General features: G+C 45.1%; 1 protein-coding gene across 4 annotated transcripts in view; it reads left to right on the top strand.

Moving 5' to 3' along the window:
* Positions 1-25740, top strand: part of cbfa2t3 (CBFA2/RUNX1 partner transcriptional co-repressor 3) — a 44523-nt gene that overhangs the window by 5421 nt on the left and 13362 nt on the right. For 3 of the 4 annotated variants that reach the window (XM_084357640.1, XM_084357639.1, XM_084357638.1), the window contains exons 2-5: positions 19991-20146; positions 22669-22910; positions 23262-23351; positions 24038-24219. In XM_084357640.1, coding sequence (XP_084213766.1) covers positions 19991-20146; positions 22669-22910; positions 23262-23351; positions 24038-24219 — 670 coding nt within the window. Of the gene's footprint in view, positions 1-4154; positions 5296-19990; positions 20147-22668; positions 22911-23261; positions 23352-24037; positions 24220-25740 lie in introns of those variants that run through there. The other variant, XM_084357641.1, reaches the window with a different exon arrangement.

Raw genomic sequence — 25740 nt, 5'->3', positions numbered from 1 at the left:
ATGTTAGCACACAAATTGAGAGAACAACATCCTCTTCTGCACACTATCAGCAACGTAGTGTTTGAATTACAAAACCCATATTCGGGAAAGGGAAATTTCTCAACACAAACTTGATTCTTGACTTCTATCAGTGTTTCAATCAGCATTACACAACTCAGTTACGTTTTGTTTTTTTTCTTCTTCCTTGATTGAGTAGGATGTACTCTGTCTTCTGTCATGATTGCCAGGAACCTTGTGACTTTACTGGCACTAACATAAGAGTGTGGTCTGTTGAAGGTGCATGAGAGAGGAGAGGATAGAAGAAGAGAGAGGAGCGCAGGAACACAATGGGTCTAGCGTTCCTTTCAGTCGGCTCAGGGCCTTATCTCATTTCAACACACTAGCCTGTGACTGCCATAAGGATTTACAATGTGTGAGTGGAGGGAATGCTGCAAACTTCTCTATTTCTTTCCTGCTTTTACTCCGACAGACACACACAGAGAAATTGTCATTTCCATACCGGCACAATGACCTAACCTGGTTCTTATATCTCAGTGGGTGCTCAACCATCCAGGAGATGCTGTCAAATCCAGAGAAGGGTGGTGGGTGTTTGTGAGGTGATGGAGAGATAGAGGAGTGAAAGAAAGAGGAGACAAAAGTGGTTTTAATGCTATCAAAGGGACTACCAGTCACAGTGTTACGGCACAGAGAGTTCATCGAGGCGAGTTCCCACCGTATGTGTGTGCGTTTCATTGTGCAGTTTATCAGGGCGGCCACATGGAGCGTCAGAGCTAACCCAGTGACCGCTCAACAAAAGGCCAAATTAAGAGGAGTGAGAGGCTGTCGTACAGGGAGGCTGACAGGTTGAGTGACGCCGTTCGCGAGGAGAATAGCATCCTGTCAATCTTGGAGCTGTCACCTTGACAGGAATCCTTTCTTTAGATGCAACCCCCATCGCCAACCTTTCTGTCACTCAAGGCCACACACACACACACACACACACACACACACACACACACACACACCTCTTCCCTTTTCAGTAGTCTGCACAGGACACAGTAACATACTAAGGAGACACACACACACACTCATACACAATGCTGCATGTGTAAAGAGCTACCTAGGGCCATGACTCTGAAAGAGAAAAATACAGTGAGTTTCATAAACACTCCATCCATTTCATTGACAACTGTACTTCCACCACGCTGCGCTACACGAGCTGCCTCTGACAGCCCCACCTTGTAATGGCCCGTGCATCCGTTTATGCACATAATGTTGTTGTTTTTCTCTCTCTCTGTGTGTGTGTGTGTGTGTGTGTGTGTGTGTGTGTGTGTGTGTGTGTGTGTGTGTGTGTGTGTGTGTGTGTTAGCATATTGTGGCTCGAACAAAAACACCAGCTCTGGACCTTGGACTGAAGGTGAACTGAACTTATTCCCTCTCTGTGCAGGAAAACTGTTATGTTCCAAATAAAAAGCCTCCCCCCGCAAGCTTGTTCACGTTATTTAATCAGTGCTGCACCGTTTTTCAGAAGTCCTCCTGGCTCGATGTGAAGGCAGCATTTGTGTTCAATTGCTGGCGAGAATGGTGAGACTTGAGTTAGGGCAGAGCAGCTGTCTGTGTGTACTTTACAAGCTGGTTCTGTTTGTTCTATAGACACAGGAAGGGTCAGGAGGGTGTCAGCTTTGTCTTCTGTCCACCTCCATGGCTATGTGTGTGTAAGTGTGTGTGTGTGTGTTTGTTGGTGTGTGTGTGTGTGGGGGCATGTGTGTGTGTCCACCAGAGGGAGAGAGAGGGCAGGTGGGTGGGGCGAGCCGATCAGTGTGGACAGGTGGAGGATTCTCACTGTAGAGGTACCAGATGCACTCGCCTTTTTCTCTCTCTGTCTATCAAATGTTTATTTATTCAGTGGTAGTTCACATTAAGATTATTGTAAAGGCACCAAAGGCAGCCAAAAGTCTATTTATCTTCCGTAGTACAGCTTAAATGATTGGCCAATTACTTAATTAGTTGATTGACATAAAGATTCATCAGCAACAATTTTATTAACCAATTAATAGTTTAGGTCTAATGAAGAAAGAAGGTCCAAAAAAGGTTTGTCCTTTTATCTGTTCTGTAACAGCTTTTGGACTGGAAATTTGGAGTGGGCATTTTTCAGTATTATCTAACATTTTATAAACTATAAACGTAATGCAAAACGTAATTGTCAGATTAAAGGGGCTCTGAGGAAATTCTGTGTTGTGCTGGAAGCCAGTCGTTAGTTTATGTTTGCAGACTTCATTTCTAAACTAATGTTAGCTACTGTTGCTCTCTGTTAGCGACGCGACACAAGGCACTCGAGAATGTGCATCAAGTCACATCGTCACAGAAAACCCAACCCGAGTTCTTCATGAAGAAATCCACTGTCCAGCAGCATTACACAACTTTAACAAATCATCCACAGGCTTGTATAGGCAACCGAGAGAGACAGGGGTCTCATTTTTCACGCCACATTACACGGCCAGTAAAAAGTGATTAAAGGAGACCTATTATCCTTTTTTGTTTTTTTCCACTCCTCCAGTGTGTTTTATAGGTGTTTGTGCATGTTAAAGATCTTAAAAGTTAAAATGGTCAAAGTCCGCTCCAACAGAAGTGCCTCTCTCCCACAGAAAACACTGCTCCTGAAACGCCTCGTCAGTAGTCCCGCCTTTAATTCTGTGACCTTGTGACATCACAATACGTCACAGAGTCGCACATTTGCATAATGTAATAAGAACTGCTAGTTAGGCTCATATGGATTGTTTTAGCACAGCTGCTCCGTTGTTGTTAGCGGTGCTGGCTCAGGCGTGTGTGAGCTCACCAATCAGAGGAGACTCAGGAGGGGGGACCTTAAAGAGACAGGAGCAACACTGGACAGTATAAGAAAATTGATGTGTTTTTTAAGCACTAAAGCATGTAAACCTATTCTACTAGTAATATAAAATAAAATTAATAATAAAATTATGAACCTGAAAATGAGCAATATATCTCTTCTAATACCTGTAAATTGCTTCAAACTGTAAATAAATACTAATTTGCAGCCTTAACTCTTGTACTTGGGACTGTTGTGACATAGTCGCCTTGAAAAATAAAAGGCTGAAACAGACAAATTGATATGATATATAGGTGCAGCAAAAATAAAATACGAATATTAAGTCGGATAACACCATGGTACATTGACAGAAGACACAGATGCACATGTAGAGCAATAGAAAAATGGAACCTTATTGATAGATCATTCATTCATATTTGGTTCATCAGCGTTTAATTTCCAAAAACAATTGTACAAGAAAAATTATACACTTTTACCCACCATAGTTCACCTTCCACAAACAAAACCTATATTAGCTGCCCCTTTCTAAATAATAACATTATTTTCTGTTTAGATGGCCATCTTTACACAAATGTTACTTTTGATAAGTTCATAATGTCTTTTTAATTCCTCTTAAATTGAATTAATATTTGAGCAGCATTTTAAGTCTGATGTCGATCAATGTGCATTTTCCCTGAAGGTGAACACATGTATCAGTCAACCCAGCTGGCAACAACACAAAAGAAAACTTTACAACATTGTTTTACAGGCAGCAGCCTAGTTCAGCTCTCAGAGAGCTGTCCTTAAGTAAAGTAATTGAAGTGTGTAGTCTTGTGCACTCAGTTGTGCTCTCCTTGTGGTCCTCGTCGTCCTGATATGACGAAACAGCGGCCCCCACGGGCAGACAGCGGGACTGCAACACAGTTGGATTTCTCTCGGCTCCCTTTTGCTTTTTGATCCGACCGTTTTTGGTTTCGTGAAATAATTACACAGGATTGAACGTGTTCGGGATTGCACTTTGCTGCACACAATTTGTGTCATCTCAGTATTTCATTGTGAAATAAGACATTTTTCATCCATTGATCACTTATTAAGTGCAATATAGACCGTTGTATTCAGCCTCCACTGGCGTTTATCCTAATAATTTTGTAGCAATATGTGAGAATCTGTAGGATTCAACTTGGATCTTCTTCAATTTAGGAGGAGGATTCCTGTACAATAGCTGCCAGCTCAAGAGAGAGAGAGAGGGGGGCGTGGGGGGTGGGGGAGAGAGAGAGAGAGAGAGGGAGAGAGAGAGAGAGAGAGAGAGAGAGAGAGAGAGGTTAGGAGCTCCAGATGGTGTTTAAACGCAGACAGAAGGCTACAGCGAGGACAGAGAGGAGGAGGAGGAGAGAGCCGCGGTTATTGCGCACAGTGTGGGCTCCACTCATCAGTGAAGACAAAACACCAAGTCTGAAAACCCGAAAAATTGCTCATCGACGGGAACAGAGAGGTTAAAATATGCTCAGCTGACTGTGATTCTCATCGGGAGAGAAGTGAAGGTTTCCTGACACCATCTGACGGCAGGTCGGCGGAGGATCGGCGCGTCGGAGGAGGAGGAGGAGAAGGAGAAGGACCACAGAGAGGAGCGTGGTAGGAGAGCAGCACACCGGCCACGGGCTGTGGAGAAACTGTGTTTTTGTTGAGAGAAAAAAAAAGGGAAATTGATCTCACCGGATGCATACGGACTTGTTCCTGACACCACGGACTGTGGCTCAACTGTGAACTGAAGGTTTTTAAAGTTGTCACAGGAGGAATAATAGACGCACCCTGCAGCCGAGAGGATCCGCACCTTGATCGTTTCCACACGGGAGACGCGTGGATATGTGGACAGTTAACAACATAAAAAACCGGTGAATAGTTGTGTCTGTTTCTGCGGTTAAGACTGTATTTTTGCTCCTTTATTCCTCTCTCTCTTTTTATTGTTTTTTTTATTTTTTGTCCGGGATGGTCAAAATGAGCAAGAGAGCGGATTTACACGACCGGGACAAGTTGTGATTGTTTTCACATCTACACAAAACACAACACAGACTGCCAAACCAAAGACATCAGTGTGCTTAAGGACCCAAGAGCCCTGGCTCTGATTTTATTTCCTCCTTTTCCTTCCGATATAAGCGAGAAGAGAAATACCTCATCATTTGTTGAACCTGGAAAGTCAAGACCCCTTTTTGAACTCCCAAAGGAAAGTTAAACATCTTCTTTTGTGTCAGACTGTGGCTCCTGCCTCTCTTTCCTCTCAAGATTTCTAGAACAAAAAACAAAAAAGCAAAAAAAAAAAAAAAAAAGGAGGGGAGAACACCTGAGTGGTCCCCCGCACTATTAAGCAAAAGGCTTTACCCTTGTTTTATCCAAATAATGAGGATTGAGACGATATAAAAGCTGTTTCAGAAGCTACTCGGTGTGGATTATCACCGCTACAATTACCTCAGCCTGACCTCGACCTTCACAAAGTAAGTGCAACCTGCAAACTGGGCTGTTTTGAAGCAAATAATGGGGGAAATGTTTAATTTGTTATTGGAGTGAAGTGTTCTTGAAATGCATTTTTTTTTATATTCAGGGCTTAAGAGATCAAAAAGGATTTTTGTTTTTCATATTTTAAAGACTTCAACTGCTGAATCTTTTCAAGTTTAAACTCACATTCTGGTCAACATGATGTTTGCAGCTGTTAGAGCGGCGTGTTGATGTGGAGGTGAAGACAAACCAGGCTTCTGTCTCTATATCAAAGCTTATTTCTTTCTTTCTTTTTATTTTTTGTTTCTATTATGCCCACTTTAATTTAACATATCCATTTGTCTTCAGACGGTTTAAGATATTAAATAAAGGGAAAGAAAAAAAGGGTTCCCTGCAAGTGAAAAAGCACATTTCTTATTATTTGATTGTTGCTTATGACAGATATAAAGATAGCAAACTCTGCCCAGGAACGTGCATTTATTATAATCTATTATAATTATTATTATTATTATTACCTCACATATCTCTTTTTATTTACCTGTTTGTTGTTACTTTAAAGTAGTAGGAAGTGTGGTGAGAAAGACACTCGGAGGGTTTATGAGTTCGCCCCGTCAGTCTGTGCTGCACATCAAAGTGATGCTCAGACAAAGTGATGACACAAAATCTCTATGAACTTGGTGTCCATCTGGGCTGCATGGAGGTGATGGGTGTGAAGGGATAAATGTAGACATTTAGCCTTAAGTGAACTCCACGGTGCCTCCACCTTTTCGTTGATGATACTATAGCGCATCGCCAGAAAAAAAACGAGACTTGAAGACAGATCTGTCAGTGTGGGGATATCAACTTGTGGAGACATTAAAGAAGGAGGCAGGGGGAGTGTTTAACAGGAATACTATGGCAACCGAAGGGAATAAACACAACAGAAAAGTGAGCACAAAAGCTGAAATCATGGTGTATAATTTACAGCAACCCTTGTGACTTTCATGGGGACACTCCCTGAGAAGAAACAAGTGCAGCCAAAGGTTTCTACCCCCACTTGAACAGCCTCAGCAGCGCACTCTCCTGCCTGTGAGTGCAACAGTAAAACACTCAGGCCATTTTCTCTGCAGGACGCGGCCCTGTATAATTGGCCCTGGTAAATATCATCTGAATAATTGAACAGCTGATAATAGTCTCCAACAATGGATGGGAGGTTGCAGAGGTGAAACCGCAGTGCAGACACCCTGCCTCACCGCACATTATACCTCCATCACCACCACCACCACCACCACCAGGCGAGCGTCCCTGCCTCCCTCTCTCCAAACGCTGGCCGCCCCGTCTCTCAGCTGGGCCCGGCCAGCCGCCTGCTAAGGCAGGTGTCCCCACTTCATCATTAAGTAGCTCTCTTAAAAAGGCAGGCCGTTCATTATGACCCCGGCCTGCCGAGTGTTTATTCAATTCCCATCCACCACAGGTGCATGGATGGGATGTCTCCTGTTTTATACACAGAGGGAAACATACCGAAGGACTTTAAAAGAAAGCCAGGCTACCTGTTTTCTTTTAAGGAAACCAGCAGAGAGTCAGCGCCGACACTCGCACACTTTACTTCCCTTTGCTCCATGATGGGTTTTTGTCTTCTTGTTTGTTTCATTCTGTGATTCATTGCTGCTATTTCAGGCACATCATGACTAATGTTTTACCATTAAGGTATCAAAGACACAATATTTTCTGTACTCCTGCATGTGCCAATGTTAACTAGAGGCGTTAGACTGAAAAAACTGCAGGCAGGAGATGGTGCAAGTCATTAGTCTTCTGTGTCTGGTGCAGGTCTATGGATGCTGTGTTTATGTGTTTACTGTATGAGTGTGTGGGCTTGTTGAGTGTGCTCCGTCTCTGTGTGTGTGTGTGTGTGTGTGTGTGTGTGTGGTAATTATTGTAATCTAAATGCGGGCAGTGCAGGTGAAACTGGCTGTCTCCTAATTAATGAGCGGAGCAGATGGCCTCGGGTGGGCGGGAGCTGCGAGCGGCACAGCGAGGCCGGTCAGGTGGTCAGCACAACACAGACACCTGGGCCATCACAAACAAGACGAGGCAAAGCGGTCGACACAAGCCAAAGACATCAGGCCTGTGTGTGTTTATGTGGCTGCGTGTGCATGTGTGGGCTTCCTGGAAGTCAACAAACAGATGTATACAGTGTTATATCTGATATAATAAGAAAAGGAGCAGCAGCTACACAAACAGTCATAATATGTTAGTTGTGAGTAGCACAAACATTAATATTAAAGAAAAGATAGTTTGACTTCTTCTTCTTCTTCTTCTTCTTCTTCTTCTTCTTCTACCTTTCATGACCCCTCAGACCACTTACGGGAACTTGACCCCAAAGTTGGAAGCCATTGCTGTAGAGCATATTCTTTTACATCACCACACAGTTCGTGTGTGGCCTATTTATTTTTAATGTTTGTGTGTGAGTCCTAAACAGAGCCTCTGTGTATATATATTAAGGAAATGATCCTAATACCCCTCCCCCACAAACCCACTCTATTCTTAGTTAGTACAACAGTACAAGAAATGACTCAAATCGAGGTGATTTGTGCACAGAGTTCACATTTGTCCCTTTTGACGTCTGTAACTGTGCTTCAACGAGCAATCTTAACTGTTGTATATGTTTCTTTGTTCCAAATTGTTTATTTATTTGTGTCATTCAAGAGTTGGGGTCTGTTTTTTCTCTTGTAGACAGTCGCACAGCTTTGCCTCCAGGGTGAGACCATTAGGCTCCAACTGATCAGACAGTTTCAAAATAAGAGAGAAAAGTAGAGCCTCCGTTTGAGAACAAATAGCTACAGAATGATGAAAACTGCGGTAACTGAGGAGCCATAATTGTTGGTAATATGAGTGGTTTTCAGTGCCCTGCATGTGTGTGAGTTCGTGATAGAAGTGATAAATGGCAGACCACTGAATTAGGATGTTTTTTGAAGAGGAGACAGTGAAGCATCGAAGAGAGTTATGAAGGTTTTTTGACATTTGGTAGGACTTCTTTGGTGTTTTCTATGTTCAGGGCGACAAATTGCCATTAATGTTTTGCAGCACTGAGTACTTACTGTACAGTTAAAGTGAGTTTAAAGAGATCAGTGTGTAAATGTGTGTGTTTTTGTGAAATAATAGGGGAGCAAATGAGTGATGAAGTGACTTTCCCGGCGCTGCATCTCTATGGTTTCACTGCTGTTTATCCTAATACACAGTGGGAAAGACCAGTGTGGTTCTGGCCGCCTCCTGCCCCGTCCTCCGTCCTGTGTGTGTGTGTGTGTGTGTGTGTGTCTGCCCTGGTCTGTTCCACATGTGTTTGACATTACTGTGACAAGGCTGCCCAGCCTCTCAGGGGAGATGGAGAATGTCAGAGACTAGAGCGGAGAAGCGAACAGCTTCCCAACATCTGATGGAATGAGAAACACACTCGCTGGATGGCTGGCCCGCTGACGCCACAGCGTGGGAGCAGAGGCAGAGGGTGGAGGCCAAGTAAAACCCCAAATGTGTGTGTGAAATATCACTCTTTCTCTCTTTTTCTCCTTTGCTCCCCTACATGTGCACATGTCCACTCAGATTCCCAAGAAAAACATATAGTTACACACACACACACACACACACACACACACACACACACACACACCATTTATTCCCCGCTACACTGTTTTGCACTTGAATTATCAGATGTCTTCTTTACAGATTTCCATGCATGCAGAGCAGGTGAAATGCACCTTGTCTGTGACATTTATGGCTGAGGAAATTATTTGTTGAATCGACTTCATCTTACTAAAATTACGTCAACGTATACAGCAGCGCTGACAAATAGCGCCCTCAATTACGCATTTCAAAAGAGAGGCACATTTCCAGTGCGCAGACAAGCTCAGTCGTGAATGTAGTTGCAAACAAATGTGACAACACTGATGATTCACATGTACCGTACGTCGGGCTGAATCGCTGACAGCTACACCCGAGAAAACAACTCTTTCTCCTCCTCCCTTCCTCGTCTTGTGCCTATTTCACCTCCTGCTCTCCCTCCTCACCTTTTACTTCCTCGCTTCCCCATGGACCTCTGACCTTCTGCTGACCCACTTCTCTTCCCCGTCCCACTCTGCCTGCAGCACCCTCTCACCTCCCACCCCCTCCGCTCTGTGTTTAGGAAGTGTGTTCGGATCAGAGTCAGACACAGGAAACAGCTGGGCTAATCTACAGTAGCGCTGAGCGCTGTTTTAATCAAGCCAAACGGACAGGCCAACAGAGAAAATGGGAAGTTCATATCGCCGCCGCTACCTGATATAATGAACCCCTCCCTTTCCTTGTGCCCCCACGCCGAGGCCTTTATCACAGGCAGGGAGTAAACAAGCACAAAGGAACACAGACTGAACTTATTAAGGCCTCCACTCCAAAGCAGTCCTCTCTGGACGTCTGAGGAAGTGCTGCAGCGGAGGAGCATGCATGCAGAGATTGGGAAGGAAGGCACGTCTCTCACGCTCGCTCTCTCTTTCTCTCTCTCTCTCTCCCTCTGTACAGTATTTGTGAAATTAAAAAAGCCGTTATCTCCTGGAAACAGATCCTGTGCCACACAGATGGTTCCGTCTCTCTTCAAATGGGAGGCTGAGCCATTGAGTGCCGTTGTGTTACCAGTTAGTTGTACAGACCTTAATCTCGGCTCCAGCCTTCCTTCCTCTCCCTCTCTGCGCCTCTCTCTCTCTCTCCACACACACATGCAAACAAACTCTACCAATTCAGATAAAAGCAGTGCTTGTGCTAAGCACTAATTTCACTAAGAAATGGACATATTAGCTTCTGAGGGGTATTTATTCAGAGTGCAGAGAGAGGGAGGTCAGAGATCTTACTGATGTGTCAAAGAGCAGTGGTCACTTTGAGGAGCGAGTTATCAGCTGGCATTTAAAGTCACCAGGAGCCTCAGCGGGGTGTGTTTGAAGGCTTCCACTCCATCTTTCAAGTGCTACCTCAGAGAAAGATCGTCCTATTAGTGATGTGTTCTGACCTCTGGGAGTTGTCATTTTTGAAGCGGTCTCTGCGCACATCTGTACACTTGCATTATGCAGGATCAGCCTCTGAAAACTTTAGTATCAATCTCCGGTTTAAAGGTGCAATATGTAAGAATAGGACATTTGTGGAATTTATACTTACAGTAACAAATAGGGGGCAACACATCAGCAAAGTTACAGCTAACTGCTGCCAACTGTAGCTAGTTAGCTCAGTTAGCAGTACAGACCAAAAAGACTCTTTCCAATAAGCTTACGTTGTGAAAGAAGCGTCTGTAAAACGGTAGACAATTATTGTGCCACAACCCCAGCAACATGACTGGTTTTACTATCATAATTTCACCCAATAGGCCCAATTAAATTGGAAAGTCTAGAAGTCTAGAATCATTTTATCTCTGTTCGAGTTAGCTGCTCTGTCGGTGAATGTCTCTAGAGTACGTGTTCTACGGGCCCCGCAACGCGGAAGGGCCGGGGATTTTTATACCCGGGAAGTCGAGCTATTTTGGCTTCATGTGCCACTGAGCAGCTTTCATAAGAATTAAGGGGGCTTTGTGTCCAACGCTGTATCCAGGTTTTAATTAAAGATCCAACTAGATCCATGGTCCGGTTTATACTGCTAGCACAGGAGCTTTGGACTCGGACGGGATGGGGCTAGTTGTTTAGCATGCTACTCACACCTTGTTACAATACATAGACATCATAACGCTAAAACTGTTATTCTGTTAATTTAAGTAAAGTTTTAAATGTTTTCAACCAACATTCTTACATTATCCCACCTTTAATCATGTAGTCCCTGACATTAGAAAATCTCATCCTACAACAAATATATTTCATGATATTAGAAAATGCAAAAACTGATAAGGATCAAACAAACTGTCATGCAACACACTATTAATGTGTCAAATGTCTCAGAAAAACAAAAACATTTGGTCAAAATTGTAATCCTCGGAGTCTACGTAGTAAACTTTGTAATGAATAAAAATCCTCCTGCACTGACGTAATCCAATCTTATGATTCACCTCAGAAAAGTTCCTTTATAAAAGAGCCACATGTTGCTGTCCACTAACTTTGACCATTAATTTGAACATTAATCAGCGGGTCATCTCGATTTGCCAATTAGCTCACTTAATCAGCGTGTTACTGTCACTGCAGTCACTCTCTTTCTTCGCCCGCTCGCTCTGTTTTTGTGATGGCGTCCCGTAGTCGGCTCGAGTCCCAGAGGAGTAGCTGGTATTTATTTCAGCGGCTTCCAGCATGAGCTGGCTTTAGGCTAAATGGAGAAACTGTCAAAGCTTCTCTCTAACCTGTCACATGAATGCCCCCCCCCCCTTCTCCGCCACATTCTGTTTCCCAGTGATTTGTGTGTGTCGATGTGTGTGCATGTGTGGCACCTATGGGGTCCAGGATAATACAAAACACCCTATCCATGCCTGGCTAATGTCAGGAGCTATTGTTACTGTGCCTGTGGGCCAAATGAAGAGGCATTAGAGCGCTGGCAGGCTGGGGAGCGGTTCAGACTACAGACAGTTTTGTCAGTGCTGACAGCTCCACAGTGACAGAGCAGACATTTAACACTGAATGAAATGAAATACATGACATCAAGCAGGAGAATGCCTAATCTCCTGTTTGTTTTTCTATCTTAGCTGTAAGTGACAGCTCAGTGTCAGTTTTTTAGCGGTGCACAAAGCATAAGAGCGAGAGACACCGGGAGGAAAATAGGCAGCCACAATTCACACACATGTAAAGACTCCGGGCTTATGAGGAGGAAGGACGGAGATGCTGCAGTTGCCGTGGTGTGTGCGTCTGTGTGTGCATGTGTGTGTGTTGCCAGGGTCAAATCTAAGTCTTTTGTGCTCCATAAATCAGCAGGCAGCAACGGTGACGTAAGAACAAACAGAGCTGCTCTCTGCTGCAGCTGGCTGGAAAGAGGGAGAAACAGGAGAGAGGAATACAGAGAGGGAAAGAGAGAGCAGGACAGCAGCTGTCAGGCCTCCATCGCACACCTGTCACACAGGAAGTGAGCGCCGGCCACTGTTTCCTGGATACACCTCCTCAAACACTGCTCCTGGAAGAAATGGAGGGAGGACATCTGCTGCGAGGGAGAGAGACACGCAGGCGGCCAGACTGATACACTAAAAAAGATCAATAGATACAGACATTTGATAAGGATGAGGCATAAATGCCACATAACACGAGGTGAAAACAAATACAGAAGTTCTCACGCCTGTGTTGCCTTTCTCATGTCAGCGGCCTCCCTCTTGAATGTGTGAGTGCGTGCAGTTAGGAGGATGTTTGTGTTATCGCAGAGCTCTACGACGGACAGGTCACTCTGTGGAGGCTCCGGCCTAACTCTCCCACAAATACAGTGAGCCCACATGCCCTAAACTTAACAGTGGGACATTCCCACGCTTGCTCCTCTCACCCGCCCCTCCAACGCCAACCCACCCCCTGCTCCCCTCCTATGACCGATACGAGCTAATCCAGATGTAGTGTAGCCGCTCACACATGCAACACACAACTCTCGTCACTCCTTTCTCCCCTCAACTGCTTCTCCTGCTTTCCCCAGCCTCCTCTCATCACCCCGCTCACAGTCTCCATGCCTAACTGATCAGAACAGGAAGTGATGTCACTCGGCGCTACAGTGCTGCTGATGAGGCACTTGGAGCTGTTGTCTCCTGTTTTTGCTTCTCCTCCCAGCCTCCAGAGCCGCTCTGTTGTGGCTGCTGTTGGTAGAAAACCTCCTCTTTGTTTGTCAGGCTCGTCAGGCTGGGTCCTCAGGAGGCCCCCCTTGCCCTATTCCCAGGCTGCCCTTCATGCTGCCTGTATGCAATTAACAGAGTAATTAAAAGCCTGATGAGCTAATTGGTGCTGGGTGAGGCTGCAGGTGTTTGGTCGGGGAGCTTATTTATGTAAGTGCAGTCATTGTGAACATCCTCTGACAGTGGGACGGAGGCTTTTTTCTTCCTTCTATGCTATTTAAATGTGTTTATGACTTATTGATGGTTATTGGTTACCATCACTGCAACAAATCAATTCCCTTAATGTGATTTTTTAATGAGATTTATGTGTTTGATTTTAATACTAGAGTGACCTTATACTCTGGTGGGACTTGGTGTGTTCAGGTCAGGTAGTAGAACTTAAATAATAAAAACTAGGTTTTTATTATTTAAACATGTAATTCATTAAAGATGCACTATGTAGTTTTTGGGAGGACATTTTGATCAGAAGAGAAGGATCTGCTTTGACTGATTTTTTATGCCTTAATAAACTAAATAATCAAACTTGACCTTAAAGAACAACACAATTTCATATTGTTTTACTTTGTTTATATATGGCGGACCCTGCCACCTTTCTAGCTTCAGACAGTGCTCTGGGGATCCTATTTTCCTCTGAGAACATCTGTTTATTCAGTAATGGAAAAAGAGTGAGTTTGTATTATAACCTCACTATTATTGTAAATATGAGAGTTTAAATTTCTTCTCCAAAACTACATAGTGCCTCTTTAAGAAATCCATCTGTTTATCTCTAACTGTGCCAAGTATCTGCATAAGATGTGTTGCAAGTAAATTGGCAGTGCTGAGCAGCAAGGAGGAAAGGGAGAAAGTACAGCTTCTGTGTCACATTACCTGATGAGCTAAAAGTCAGTATTAGATGAAATTAAAAAGTCTCAGGCTGTGCTCAGGTCTCATATTCGGGTTCAGTCAGGTCTGATCTTGAAAACACAGGAGAAGTTATGGTCTCCTGCAGAACTCTATTTCATGCCAGCATATCAACAGTGTACCTCATATTAAAATGAATGATATCATGTCTGATGGAGCCCGCTAACTGAGCTCATCTGAAAGAGGAATGACAAAAGAAAGTCTGATCTGATGTTGTAACGTTGCAGCCCGAGGCTGAGCTCTCAGCTGGCAAAATGAGGCGCACGGCTGGCAGGACGTAGAAAAGAAGACGTAGACGAGGGGGAACAAAGGAGAGTTATCACACAGAGCAGAAGCTACATGTAAATCCTCATCTGTCTGCCTCTCCGTCTCTCTGACCCGTTCCCAGATGTATATGCACAGTCACCTCCTCATATAGCTGTGTGTGTGTGTGTGTGTGTGTGTCTTCCTTGTCTCCTACTTCCTCCCTCATACGTCCCTCCCCCTCGTTCCTCTCTGTGGCAGCTGTGCTGGTGATGGCTCTGTGCCCATGGTGCAAGCTGGCTGTGGGGTCCCAGGTGGCCCACATGACAGTTATTGATGTTCAGGTGTTCAACTCCTCTCACACAGAGACCCTGGAGCCACACACACACAAACACACACAGAGACACACGCAGAAGCACAACACACATATGGATACACAAAGAATACATGCAAGGAGTCATGTACTCGCACAATTATGCAAATAAACCCTGTTTTCCTCTATTGCTGCCGAGGAAGTGTATTCAACACAGAAACAAGGACAACAGAGAATTTGTGCATACAGCTGCCGGGCTGTCTGGCGAGCAACAAGAATAACAGTTTTCAATGTGAGAACGGCAAGCTAGTCAAAAAAGTATGCATATACGTGTATATGATTCCTATAGTCCAGTATTTGTAACCATTTTTTGTGTGTGTACATGTGGTGGGATAGCCAGTGTGGGTACCGGTGCCCAGTGCAGTCCTAACACACTCCAGATGTGTCTGGCTAGCCAGGGAGTTGTTCTTGGCACAGCCGCCTCGGCCAAATGTCGCAAATACTTTCCTTTATTTAGGAATGGCTCTGGGTTAGTGGCTGGAGGGAGAGAAGGAGGTGAGGATGGATGGATTGTGGGGGGAGGAGGGATGGAACGAGAAGAGGAGAGGTAGATGAAAAGAGCACAATAAATGATTAGCAATGGAGAAAGACAAGGGAAAGGAGGGAGGAGGGGGGTGACTAAGAGAAGAGATGTGGAAGGACAGAAGATGGAGAGGGAGGAGAGGAGGAGGAGGAGGAGGGAGCGATGAGGGAGAGAGGCAGAAACAGCTCCAGTCTAGCATCTGGATTTTATTAGCAGCCGTTGGGAAAATCTGAAAAGGAAGTTTTTTCTCTGCGAGCACGTCGGCAGCAGTGATATGCTGCACATAACCACTTCACTGCCGACGAGAGGAGCCAGGCCCTCCCAAAGGAGAACAGATGGTCGCTAGAACTTCAATACAATTACATCAATAACAGCTTTCACAGATATAAGCACTGTATGACAGGATCCCTGCAGCTCAGAGAGAGAGAAGTACAACTCCTCTACCCTTAGCACCTCTGGCTCTGGATAAATTGCCTTCGGTCCATCTTCACTCCCTGCCTGTCCTCAAGTTATCCTTGTTTTTCTTGCCAGTTTCAGACATTTTTGAAGTGTGTGACTTAGAAAAAGCTGGTGACTTGTCATTGATTTGCTCATGGTAAGCTGATCAAAGACAGAAGGGCTTTTGTCAGTGCTTATTAAGGAGAACCCCCCCGCTCCCCACATCCACCCCCACCTCCAGTTTGTTTTTTTGTTCGGCGTGTTTGCTCAGCCGGCGCTGCATGTGTACTATCACAGGGATTCTCAAGTAACATACGGGAAAAATATGTGTTTGTGTCCGCAGCGTGAGCATATGCACCCAACATCCAACTTGCAAGCATGTGTGCATACATCTGTGTATCTATTTGTGTGTGTGTGTGTGTGTGTGTGTGTGTGTGTGTGTGTGTGTGTGTGTGTGTGTGTGTGTGTGTGTGTGTGTTTATGCACACACTGTACAGGCCTGTCTCCCACCCTGTCATTAGTGAGGGCTTTAAAGCCTCTGAACTCTAAATCTGCTCAAGATGAAGTGGAGTCTGGGATCTGTCTGCAGAAGCAGCCCGTGTGCTGCTGACACACAGATAGACACACACGCACACTCCTATCTTACCTGTGACACAGTTCAGACTTTCACACTGATAACAAGTCGTACATGAAGGCGCACAGAAAGGTATTTTTGTAAAATATGTCATATTGTTCTTGTGATGTCAGCACTCATTTTCCTCTTAAAGGCTGGATTTTGGCTGGTTGGAAGGGAGAGGAGGGTGCTGTGGGTGCTGTACCCTGAAGTCTTAGGTCCAGGGCACAGGGCTACAATCCCCATGTTTTGATATGAAGGCCTGGTGGGAGGCTGGGGGCCAGGGGCTCAGGCTCTGTTTGTGTGGACTCCTCAGCGGCCTGATAGGGAACAGATGTGGGAAGGCAGGCGGCCGGGCAGCCAGCCAGAGCAGCTGGGAGAAATTAAAAACAACAGCATTCCTGGAGACTGGGGGAATTACAGTGGGAGGGAGGGAGGCAGGGAGGGAGGGAGGGATGTAAGGAGCGAGAGACAGAGGGAGAGTTTTAGGGCTATGTGGTCACTGACGAGAGTCTCTGTGGAGTACGAGAGATTGAATAGACAGGAGGGATTTAAGGGGACTGTTCTGCAGCGGTTAGCTAAAGCTAATAAGCTGCAGCTGTATTTCCAGTGGAAGCACGATCACACACGCACACACATCACACGTGTGCACACACACACACAGTAATGCATGCATTCAATGCACGGACCAAATGCATCTGAATGGCCTTCTAATGGCCTTTCATTACATGATAGTATTTATTTGAGTATGAGTGTGTGTGTTTGTTTTTAAGGGCTTTAGTGAAGGCATATGTTCTTAAATCTATAATGAGACCCCAGAATGGCTCGTGCACTGTGTGTGTGCAGCTGTACAGTACATGATCTGTGGTTTTGTGTGCCTCGCACTGAATTGTTTTTCATCTTGTTTCATCATGGCACAAGGGGAGAGTCAAAGACAGAGAACATTTTTAGAACTCAGACTGCAGACTGTTTCTTTGGTGAGCAATCTTTTAGCCCCAGTTACGTCAAATGTGCAGACATACAGCTGTTCAGAGAGTCGGAGAAACAGAGGCAGACACAGACAGCAGCAGAGCGGTAGGTAATGACTTCATCTTATTGTTTTGTTTTCGACGTGACGTTCAGTAGTTAGGGTTTGTGACAGACAGCAACGTATCTCCTGAGTGGATCTATTCTCAGCTGTATTGATCACAAAGTGGCTCCATATCAGAGAGCCACATAAAAACCTGTGCAGCAATGCAGACAGGAGCATAGGCATGGACCTTATAACCACAGGTCTGTTTAACCTGGTGCACCAGTCTCTCTCTCCTCCTTCTTCTCTCACTCTGAGTGTTTCGTCCTTCAGCACAAAGCACAATGGGAGCACAAATGGCAACAGATGGGGTGGCAGACCTAGCAGACTTCCTAATGTATTAAAAGTGAAATCCAGAGCGTGGCGCGTATGTGTGTGCCTTGTCCCTGTAGCTGGTCAGATTAAACAGCTGTCTATAATCCCACGGTGGGAGCAGACAAACAGACTGGACGGTCCTCTCCTCTCCTCTCCTCTCCTCTCCTCTCCTCTCCTCTCCTCTCCACCTGTCCAGCTCTTGTTAATTAAAGCTTCAGACTATCAATTGATCAATATGGGGAACTAGCACTAGCAAGATTGTTTACTGGATGTATACTGTACTGTAAGCCCCACAGTACTCTCTGCATACAGTGGCACACTAAATTTGATCAAAGACAAATTTACTGAAACAAAATCCTCCCCGCAGGAAGCAGCTCGCCAAATCAGCAGCACCGACTGAGAGCTTGTTTGTGTGTTTAGGATTCTTCAGAAGAGAATGGCCGCATCTATTTATACCAGCCGTCCCCCCCGTCTGCCTCGAGCTACAACCTTGTGTGTTTATGTTCAGAGCGTCTTGCGTTGGGGCAAACAGCGGAGTGCCCCTCGTGTTCTTGAGGATCACTGTGTCAATGGCCCTCGTTCAGCACACTCCAGAGCGGTGCTCTTTAAATACAGACACCAGCTGTTGAGCGCGTCTACATGAGCGCTCAGAAATAGGCTAACGCCGACTGAGGCAGGAGTTTTATGGAGGAAAACATTGGCTTCATAGTTGGTTCACAAGGAAAGCGCATTATTTGAAAACATTTACAGTAGGGCTGCGACTAAGGACTATTTTCATGGTTTGTTTATTAATCAATTACTGGGTTAGTCAATAAAATTTCAAAAAATTGTGAGAAAATGTTCCTCACAATTTCTAAGAGCCCAAAACTATGTCTTAAAATTCCTTCTTGTGTCCAGCCAACAGTATAAAGTCAAAAGACTCCTCATGTACTATCATATACGACAAAGAAGAGCAGCAAATCCTCACATGAAAGAAGCTGAAACCATGTTTGACATTTGCTTGAAAAATGAATGAAACGATTAATCAATAATAGAGTGGTGGCAGTGCTATTATTTTTATTTTTTTTATCAACAGCTAATCACTGACCAATAATACTGTAACCCCTTTCCCTATGCCAGCAGCAGGATGACAGGGTCACTGCGGGGGGCATATGAGGATGTAAAATAACACTTTTGATTGGTTGTTGTTCGGGCTCCATGGTTGAGAGTTAGACAGAGTTTATTTCTTTCTCCTATTCTCTTGTAATGCATCAAGAGTCAGCTAAAAGCGAGAAAAAGAAAAACAGAGAGAAGAGTTATTGAGAATCAATGAATGCCTACGAAGTCTGCAGTGCTGTTGATGTCTGATTTGAACACAGAAGAAGGCCCTCTCTCCCCACTCTTACATTATAAATGCATATGTTTACTCCACTTATAGTGGTGTGTAGAGCTAGTGTAGAACACATTTCTAATAATATATAAACCGTGCAGCATATTGATTTCATTGTTTTTCACTGCACATTTATCACGCTTTCTGCCAGTTACACACATGTACACATACTCTAAAGCTATCTGCTCACAGCCTGCAAAAGTCATCACACCTCTCAGCTCAGGTTTACATTACAGAAAGATCTTGTTCCAGCAGCTGCAGATGGACACAGACAGAAAGAACACGCTCAGCTCACTGATAAATAAAATAAAAATACAGAATGTGAGGCAGCAGTGCTTCACACTTGCTTGTGCACCCAGTGTCATGTTTTCTTCTCGCGTCCCGTGCTGTACCATCCATCCCCTTCACGCCGCACAGCCTGGCCTTGCCTTGCCTTGTTTGGTCCTGGCAGGGTGTCTGGCAGAGGACAGTGAAGCTCCTGGTAGCAGGACGGAGCTCTGCTGAAAGCCAGTCCACAGTGATGGACAGCAGCAGATCCAGCTGCACTTGTCACTGGCTGTCAAGCCGGCTGTCTGAACTAGGGGGCGAGAGGCGAGAGGGGACAGGCGAGGAGGAGTGTGTGCATGCGAATACGAATGTGTGTATGTATGTGCGCCCGGCAGGTTGGAGGTTACAGTGGAGGGGCACTGATTGGGATGTCAGAGCTACATGGTGTGTGTGTGTGTGTGTGTGTGTGTGTGTGTGTGTGTGTGTGTGAAGGAGAGAGAGGGGAGGAGGGGGGCTCCAAGTCAGCAGCAGCTGAGCGAGTGAGCAGGTGTTACTGTATGTCTCCCAGGCCCACGAATCTCCAACAAGAGAGACACAATACAAGTTTGGATTCATTTCCACTCCCTGCATTGATTTGTTTTGGTTCTTTTTATGGGGCTTTTGGTTTCAGGAAACAATCGATGGTTCCCAGGTGAAAATGTCAGTGCTCTCCTCCTTAACCAGCTGCCTCCACTTTGAATTTTTTATTTTTTTTTCCATACTGGAGCCCTTCTTGATGACTGTTCTCTCTTTCTTTTTCCTCCTTTCATATCGCAGGTAGCAGAGTGCAGAAGGTTGGAACAATGCCAGATTCACCTGCGGATGTGAAAACCCAGCCCAGGTCCACCCCACCCACAATGCCTCCTCCACCCCCGGCTGTCAGCCAAGCAACCAATCGCAACGCTTCATTCACACCTACTACCAGTAAAACGAGTAAGGACCCTTTCTACTTTTGACCACTTTCTAAGATGAATGACACCTCAACTCTATACAGTGAACGCGTGTCATACACGACGTTGTTTAGCTGCTGTGAGATGCATGTTGTCTTTGACTTGAAGATGATTGAAGAGACATTCCAGGCAGGTGTGAGACAAAAACATTGATCTGGTAAGCGTGGTGACCCAGCCACCCATCACTGGAACAGCTCCTTACAGTAAGCATTGGAGAAGATAGCCAAAGCACCCAAAATGCTTCTCTACACCAATGCCCTAAAGATTCTTAAAACTTTACCTTATTTGGCTGATAAGATAAGATAAGATAAGATAAGATAAGATAAGACTATTGATCCCTCACTGGGAAATTCCCTTGTTATAGCAGCTTACAGTAGTGATTGACTGATAGATGAAAACATTGAAGCAAGACAAAATATAAAAACAAAATAGAATAATAGAAAAATAAATAAATAAATAAATAAATAAAAATGCTTCTCATAATAAATAAGACTACTGTATATACTCTCAATTCACCTCATACAAAATATGGCTAAGAAGGACAATTTTATCTAAAAAAATCGAATTCTAAATTTCAGGCCATTTGTCAGACATTCTAGAAAATAAAATGATTCAACCTTCAATCCATAATAAATTGAACAAATGGATACAGCGGCACCTCAGAAGCGATCTACAACGCACTCCACCGTCATTTGTCCCTGTTTGACCAACTGTCACGAACACTTCGTCTGCTTGTGTAAAGGCAGCGAAATTCCAAATATGTGGTTCTTCCCTGTCCTGGTGAACAAGTGTTGAAGTCACTTGTGTGTCAGGTGTGTGTGCCCCTGCAAGCATCTATGTATGTGTGTGTGTCTTTTGGTGTGTCCTTGCTAGTGGGACAAGTGTCTCTGAGCGCATGTGCAAGTGCGGCTGTGGCAATATGTGTGTCTGTGTTGTTTACCAGCTGGCTCGGCGGCGGCGGCAGTGGACAGGGTGGCGATGCAGTGTGTGTGTAGACTACTTTCTTCCCTATATAGCAATGACAGGCCATGTTGTTTCACCTGTTGTGGCAGACAGTCAGCAGTGTAGCTCTCCTCGCACCTCTCCCTCTCTCTCGCTCTCTAAAACCAGAAAACAAGTGCTGCCTGTTGGGATCACATGGGTCAGTCCATATGTGTTCAGGCCCGAGAAACAAGCATGCCTGAGAGGAACCGTTGAAATAGACTAGTTTTGTTTTCAAGTACGAGTTGAAATTTCTTTTCATTTTATTTGTAACGGACCATGTGCAATGTTACGCTTAAATGCTGTGATTTGATGTTTTGTGTGATGTAATTATAATAAGATACTACATTTTATTTATATGGCACTTTTCTTCACAATGTTACAAAGTGCTTTACAAAAGAATTAAAACCATTTGACGCTAATAAAGTGAGAATAAGGCAAGAGGACATAAATAAAATGAATAAAATCAAGTAAAAAGGAAATAAAATGGCCTAAATTAAACACAATACAGTTTATTGTAGAGTGTTACGGTCCACAATGGTTCAATGGAGAGTCCTGTACATGTAACATTCACCTGTGCCCATACAGATTAAGATCAAGTTGCTGCAGCTGTAATAAGATTAAATGAAAAACTCAGAGTTTGCATATGCTGTTATATAAAAACACAAGTACACACATTTAATACAAGACCACTATATGTCTAATCTGAGAGACAACGTTGTTACTTTTTATCATCATTAGATATTCAAACAAAGGAAAAATGCACATAAATGTGTATAATAACATGACAGGAGAGTCAGGAGATAGAAAAATAGTTGAGCTTTTCATAAAATAATTAGATTTTCTTGGCACATAAATCTACTCTCTGCATGCATTTTGTGTCAAATAGTAAAATGAAAACAGGGGAAAGGTCAAACGTGTGTGTGTGACTTTGTTTGCGCCTGCATTACAAAGAATATGCCAGTGATTATATATGTGTATGACTGCTGTGTCTATTCTGAACCTTAAAGCTGCAAATCTACTTTCAGCTGGTGGACATGTGTAGGGCCGGATTTAGCCACACACCTGCTATTGGAATAAAAGTAACACAGGCCTGGGGACTATTTTTGGCACCTCTTTAACAAGTTCCTCTTATAGTTGTGTCCTAGTGAGTGAGTGAGGGGGAAGAGGGTGAGGAGCAGCAGGGTGGGATAGACTGATACAGATGGAGATGGAGGGGGTCAGATGCTACCACTTGTGAGACAGCTGAAGTTACTGCGAACACACACACACACACACGCACGCGCGCGTGCCCACACACACACACACACACACACACACACGCACGATCGCAGTCCAACTGGCAGAAAATGAAGTCCCTCCGTGCATCATATACTGTAGAAGTGGGTCTAATGTTTGCTGCACTCCTCTATCAGCTTCTGCCCTCTTTATGCCCCCCAGATCTCTCAGATGCCTTCAGGGCCCCTTCACTACTACTGACCCAATTATTCACGTTGTCTCTTCCTTCTGTCTGTGTATCTGCAGTGCTGAACGGGAGCAGCCACTCTCCTACGTCACTGAACGGTGCTCCATCCACTCCTAACGGCTTCAGTAATGGGCCAGCCATGTCCTCGACGGCCTCGCTTTCCAACCAGCAGCTCCCGCCAGCTTGCGGTGCCCGCCAACTCTGCAAACTGAAACGCTTCCTGACCACGCTGCAGCAGTTTGGCAACGACATATCGCCAGAGATCGGAGAGAGAGTGCGCAGCCTTGTGCTGGGGCTGGTGGTAAGTTCTGATTATATTCATGTGGAAGTATTTTTGATGAATCTTTCCAACAACGCTACTGTACAGCAGTTTCTCCTTCCTCTGAGTTATTTGATAAAAGCATACAGTAACTTACAGTAATGTGTTGCAGAGCATTTTACATACAGTCTCGAAAGCTGATATTTTTTTATCTTGTGCACAAAAGATAACAACTTGCGGGCATAACACATTATCTTGCTCGCATAAGATATGGACCTTGAGCGAACAAGATAAAAAAAATGTGATTTTTTTGGGACTTGTGCTGGTCTGTAAAAGAAAGTGTATCAAGAAAGTTTGTTTCTCAGCCACTCCTGTTTCCATTCTCTCCGGCAGAACTCCACTCTCACCATCGAAGAGTTTCACTCAAAGCTTCACGAGGCCACCAACTTCCCTCTGAGGCCGTTCGTCATTCCCTTCCTCAAGGTAAACACTCATGCATTGATTTATGTTGGTTATATCGAGTCTGATGTCTTTCAGCTTTCTGCTGCTGTCCATATGGCCAGTTTTTCAGAGCTGTGTGTGAAGATATTTTACCTTTTCATGCCTCCACACGGAGAGCATTCACAGAGAGGCAGGGAGGGAAACCTATTCTTGAATAGAAACCTATAGGTGTATACTTTACTTCTATTACTACGGTGAAACAGTGGGAGGTGCTTGTGAATGTCTGTTGAAGGATGGGTGTGTGAGTGTGTCAGACCTCCTGGCGTGCGATGATCCTCCACATCTGGGACATTGCAGCAATGGCTGTGTTATATCAACCAGACAGGTCTGAGAGAGCTATTTGACAGCACTGACACACACACACACACTTACACATCAGCACACCCCGGAGAGAGAGAGACACATGGCAGAGTAAGGTGTCAAGGGACCTGTCTTATCTCATCCTGTCTCTTCATCTATCACTTCCTTTTTTTTCTCGCCCTAATCTGGCATTATTTCACTCTCACCCTATCTATTTGTTGCTCCACGCTGAGTTTCTAACTCTTGTCCCCTTAACACTCTTCCCTGCATTTACATCATCTCAATAAATCTTTATCCAAGCGTCCTGCAACAACTTATTTCCTTCCTAATCCAGAACATGTCTGTCTTCCTTGTTTTTACCACTGAAGGCAAACCTGCCCCTGCTCCAGAGAGAGCTCCTCCACTGCGCCAGGTTGGCCAAGCAGACTCCGGCTCAGTATCTGGCCCAGCACGAGCAGCTTCTCCTGGACGCCAACGCCAGCTCGCCCCTCGACTCCTCCGAGATCATGCTGGAGATGAACGAGCACGGCAAGAGGAGGACCCCTGACAGGTAGCAGCTCTTCTTTAAACACACAAAAAAAAAAACACGCGCAGACTTCAGAGGCTCGCGTACTTTGGCAGACTCCCAGACAGCCAGTGTTATATATGAATTATTTCAGGGTATTTCAGAATGCCAAGTGACAGGGGGGGAGTCTATAAATCCTCTGTGCGGGAGGCGGAAGTCTGGACTGCCCCGATGCCAGGCCGGCTCTGCCAGCTGTCTGTGAGAGAGGGAGGGAGGGGTGAGATAAACGCAGAGTAGGAAAAGAAAGAGAGAAGGGAGTGAAGTACAGTAGATGTCCTCAGCACAACCCAAACACCAACAGTGAGCTGCGGAGTCCGATTGTCCCACATTTCTCCCCGGCGCTCTGCTTCATTCACTCGGCTAAGACGACGACACGAGAGAGAATTAACTGGCATTTCCTTTTCTGCTTCCCCTCTTTCTGCCTTCTTTATTTACTTCCTGTCTGATCACTTCTTCACCTCTCACACACTCTCTCTCTCTGTCTCCCTCACTCTCTCCGCCTGCCTGACCCGCGGGCTCCCAGCAGCTGTCCATATGTCAGGGATGTGTCCAGATGGCGATGTGCTGACCGTAACACTGAGCACATCCTGAGCGGGGTGTGGGGAGGTGGTGGGACTAGGGGTTGGAGGCGAACGTGCAATCCCACTGTAATCCGCACACCTCCGCCTCCCGACCTGTGGCTTATACACTGCAGGCGGGGCTCGATGGAGGAGGAGGAGGAGGGGGAGGGAGGGGGAGGTTCAGGCTGGGGCAGGGCCTACGTCGTGCCAGATGTTCCTATGATTTGTCCGATACTAGAGCGAGGGATGTGTACAAGTACACATGGATAAGTCCGAGCACACACATACATATACAGTACACACATCATCTTCGCGGGGCACGTTGCATTTATTCGCCTTTGATCCCCAGGATGATAAAGAGTGATTTCCATCCGAATGGCTATTGCCATCCAGCTAAACAGATTAATATCAACACTCCCATTTAAACTGTCCAGATGGCTTGAAAACACAACCTCTCACACACACACATATACACACACGCACACACACTCAGTAAAAGTACGCAGACACAAACGAGTGTCGGTAAACATCTGCCAAACACACAGCATCCAGCCCATATTGCCCCTTAAGCCCGAGAGCAGGGTGGGAGGGAGAGGGGAGAAATACTTGCAATCTAAGAGCGGGCTGAGGGATATTCAGATTAAGAGCTTGAGACGCAGGGTGTACAGTTGGACTTGGCTTTGTCTGATACATATGGCGTACAGCTGTGCAAAAGCTTTGGAGGGCCGCTGCCGTACTGTAACTGAACAACAAGCGGCTCTCAGCCATGTGCGTGTGAGTGTGTGTGTTTGCATACAGCATGTGGGAGTTGTTGATCTTTGAAAAAAACAAGCTTGTGTTTCTGTTTCCTCAAACAGGTATAGTCCAAAATGCTAGATGCTGTAAACTGCAAATAAATTGTTATGACATCTTATGGTAAACTGTGATTTCACAGGTTACACGGCTC

The sequence above is a fragment of the Pagrus pagrus genome (genome assembly GCF_965226575.1).
Source record: "Pagrus pagrus genome assembly, chromosome: 1".
Taxonomy (NCBI): Eukaryota; Metazoa; Chordata; class Actinopteri; order Spariformes; family Sparidae; genus Pagrus; species Pagrus pagrus.
Note: the sequence above shows the minus strand (reverse complement) of the source record. Positions and strands in the feature narration are given on the sequence as shown.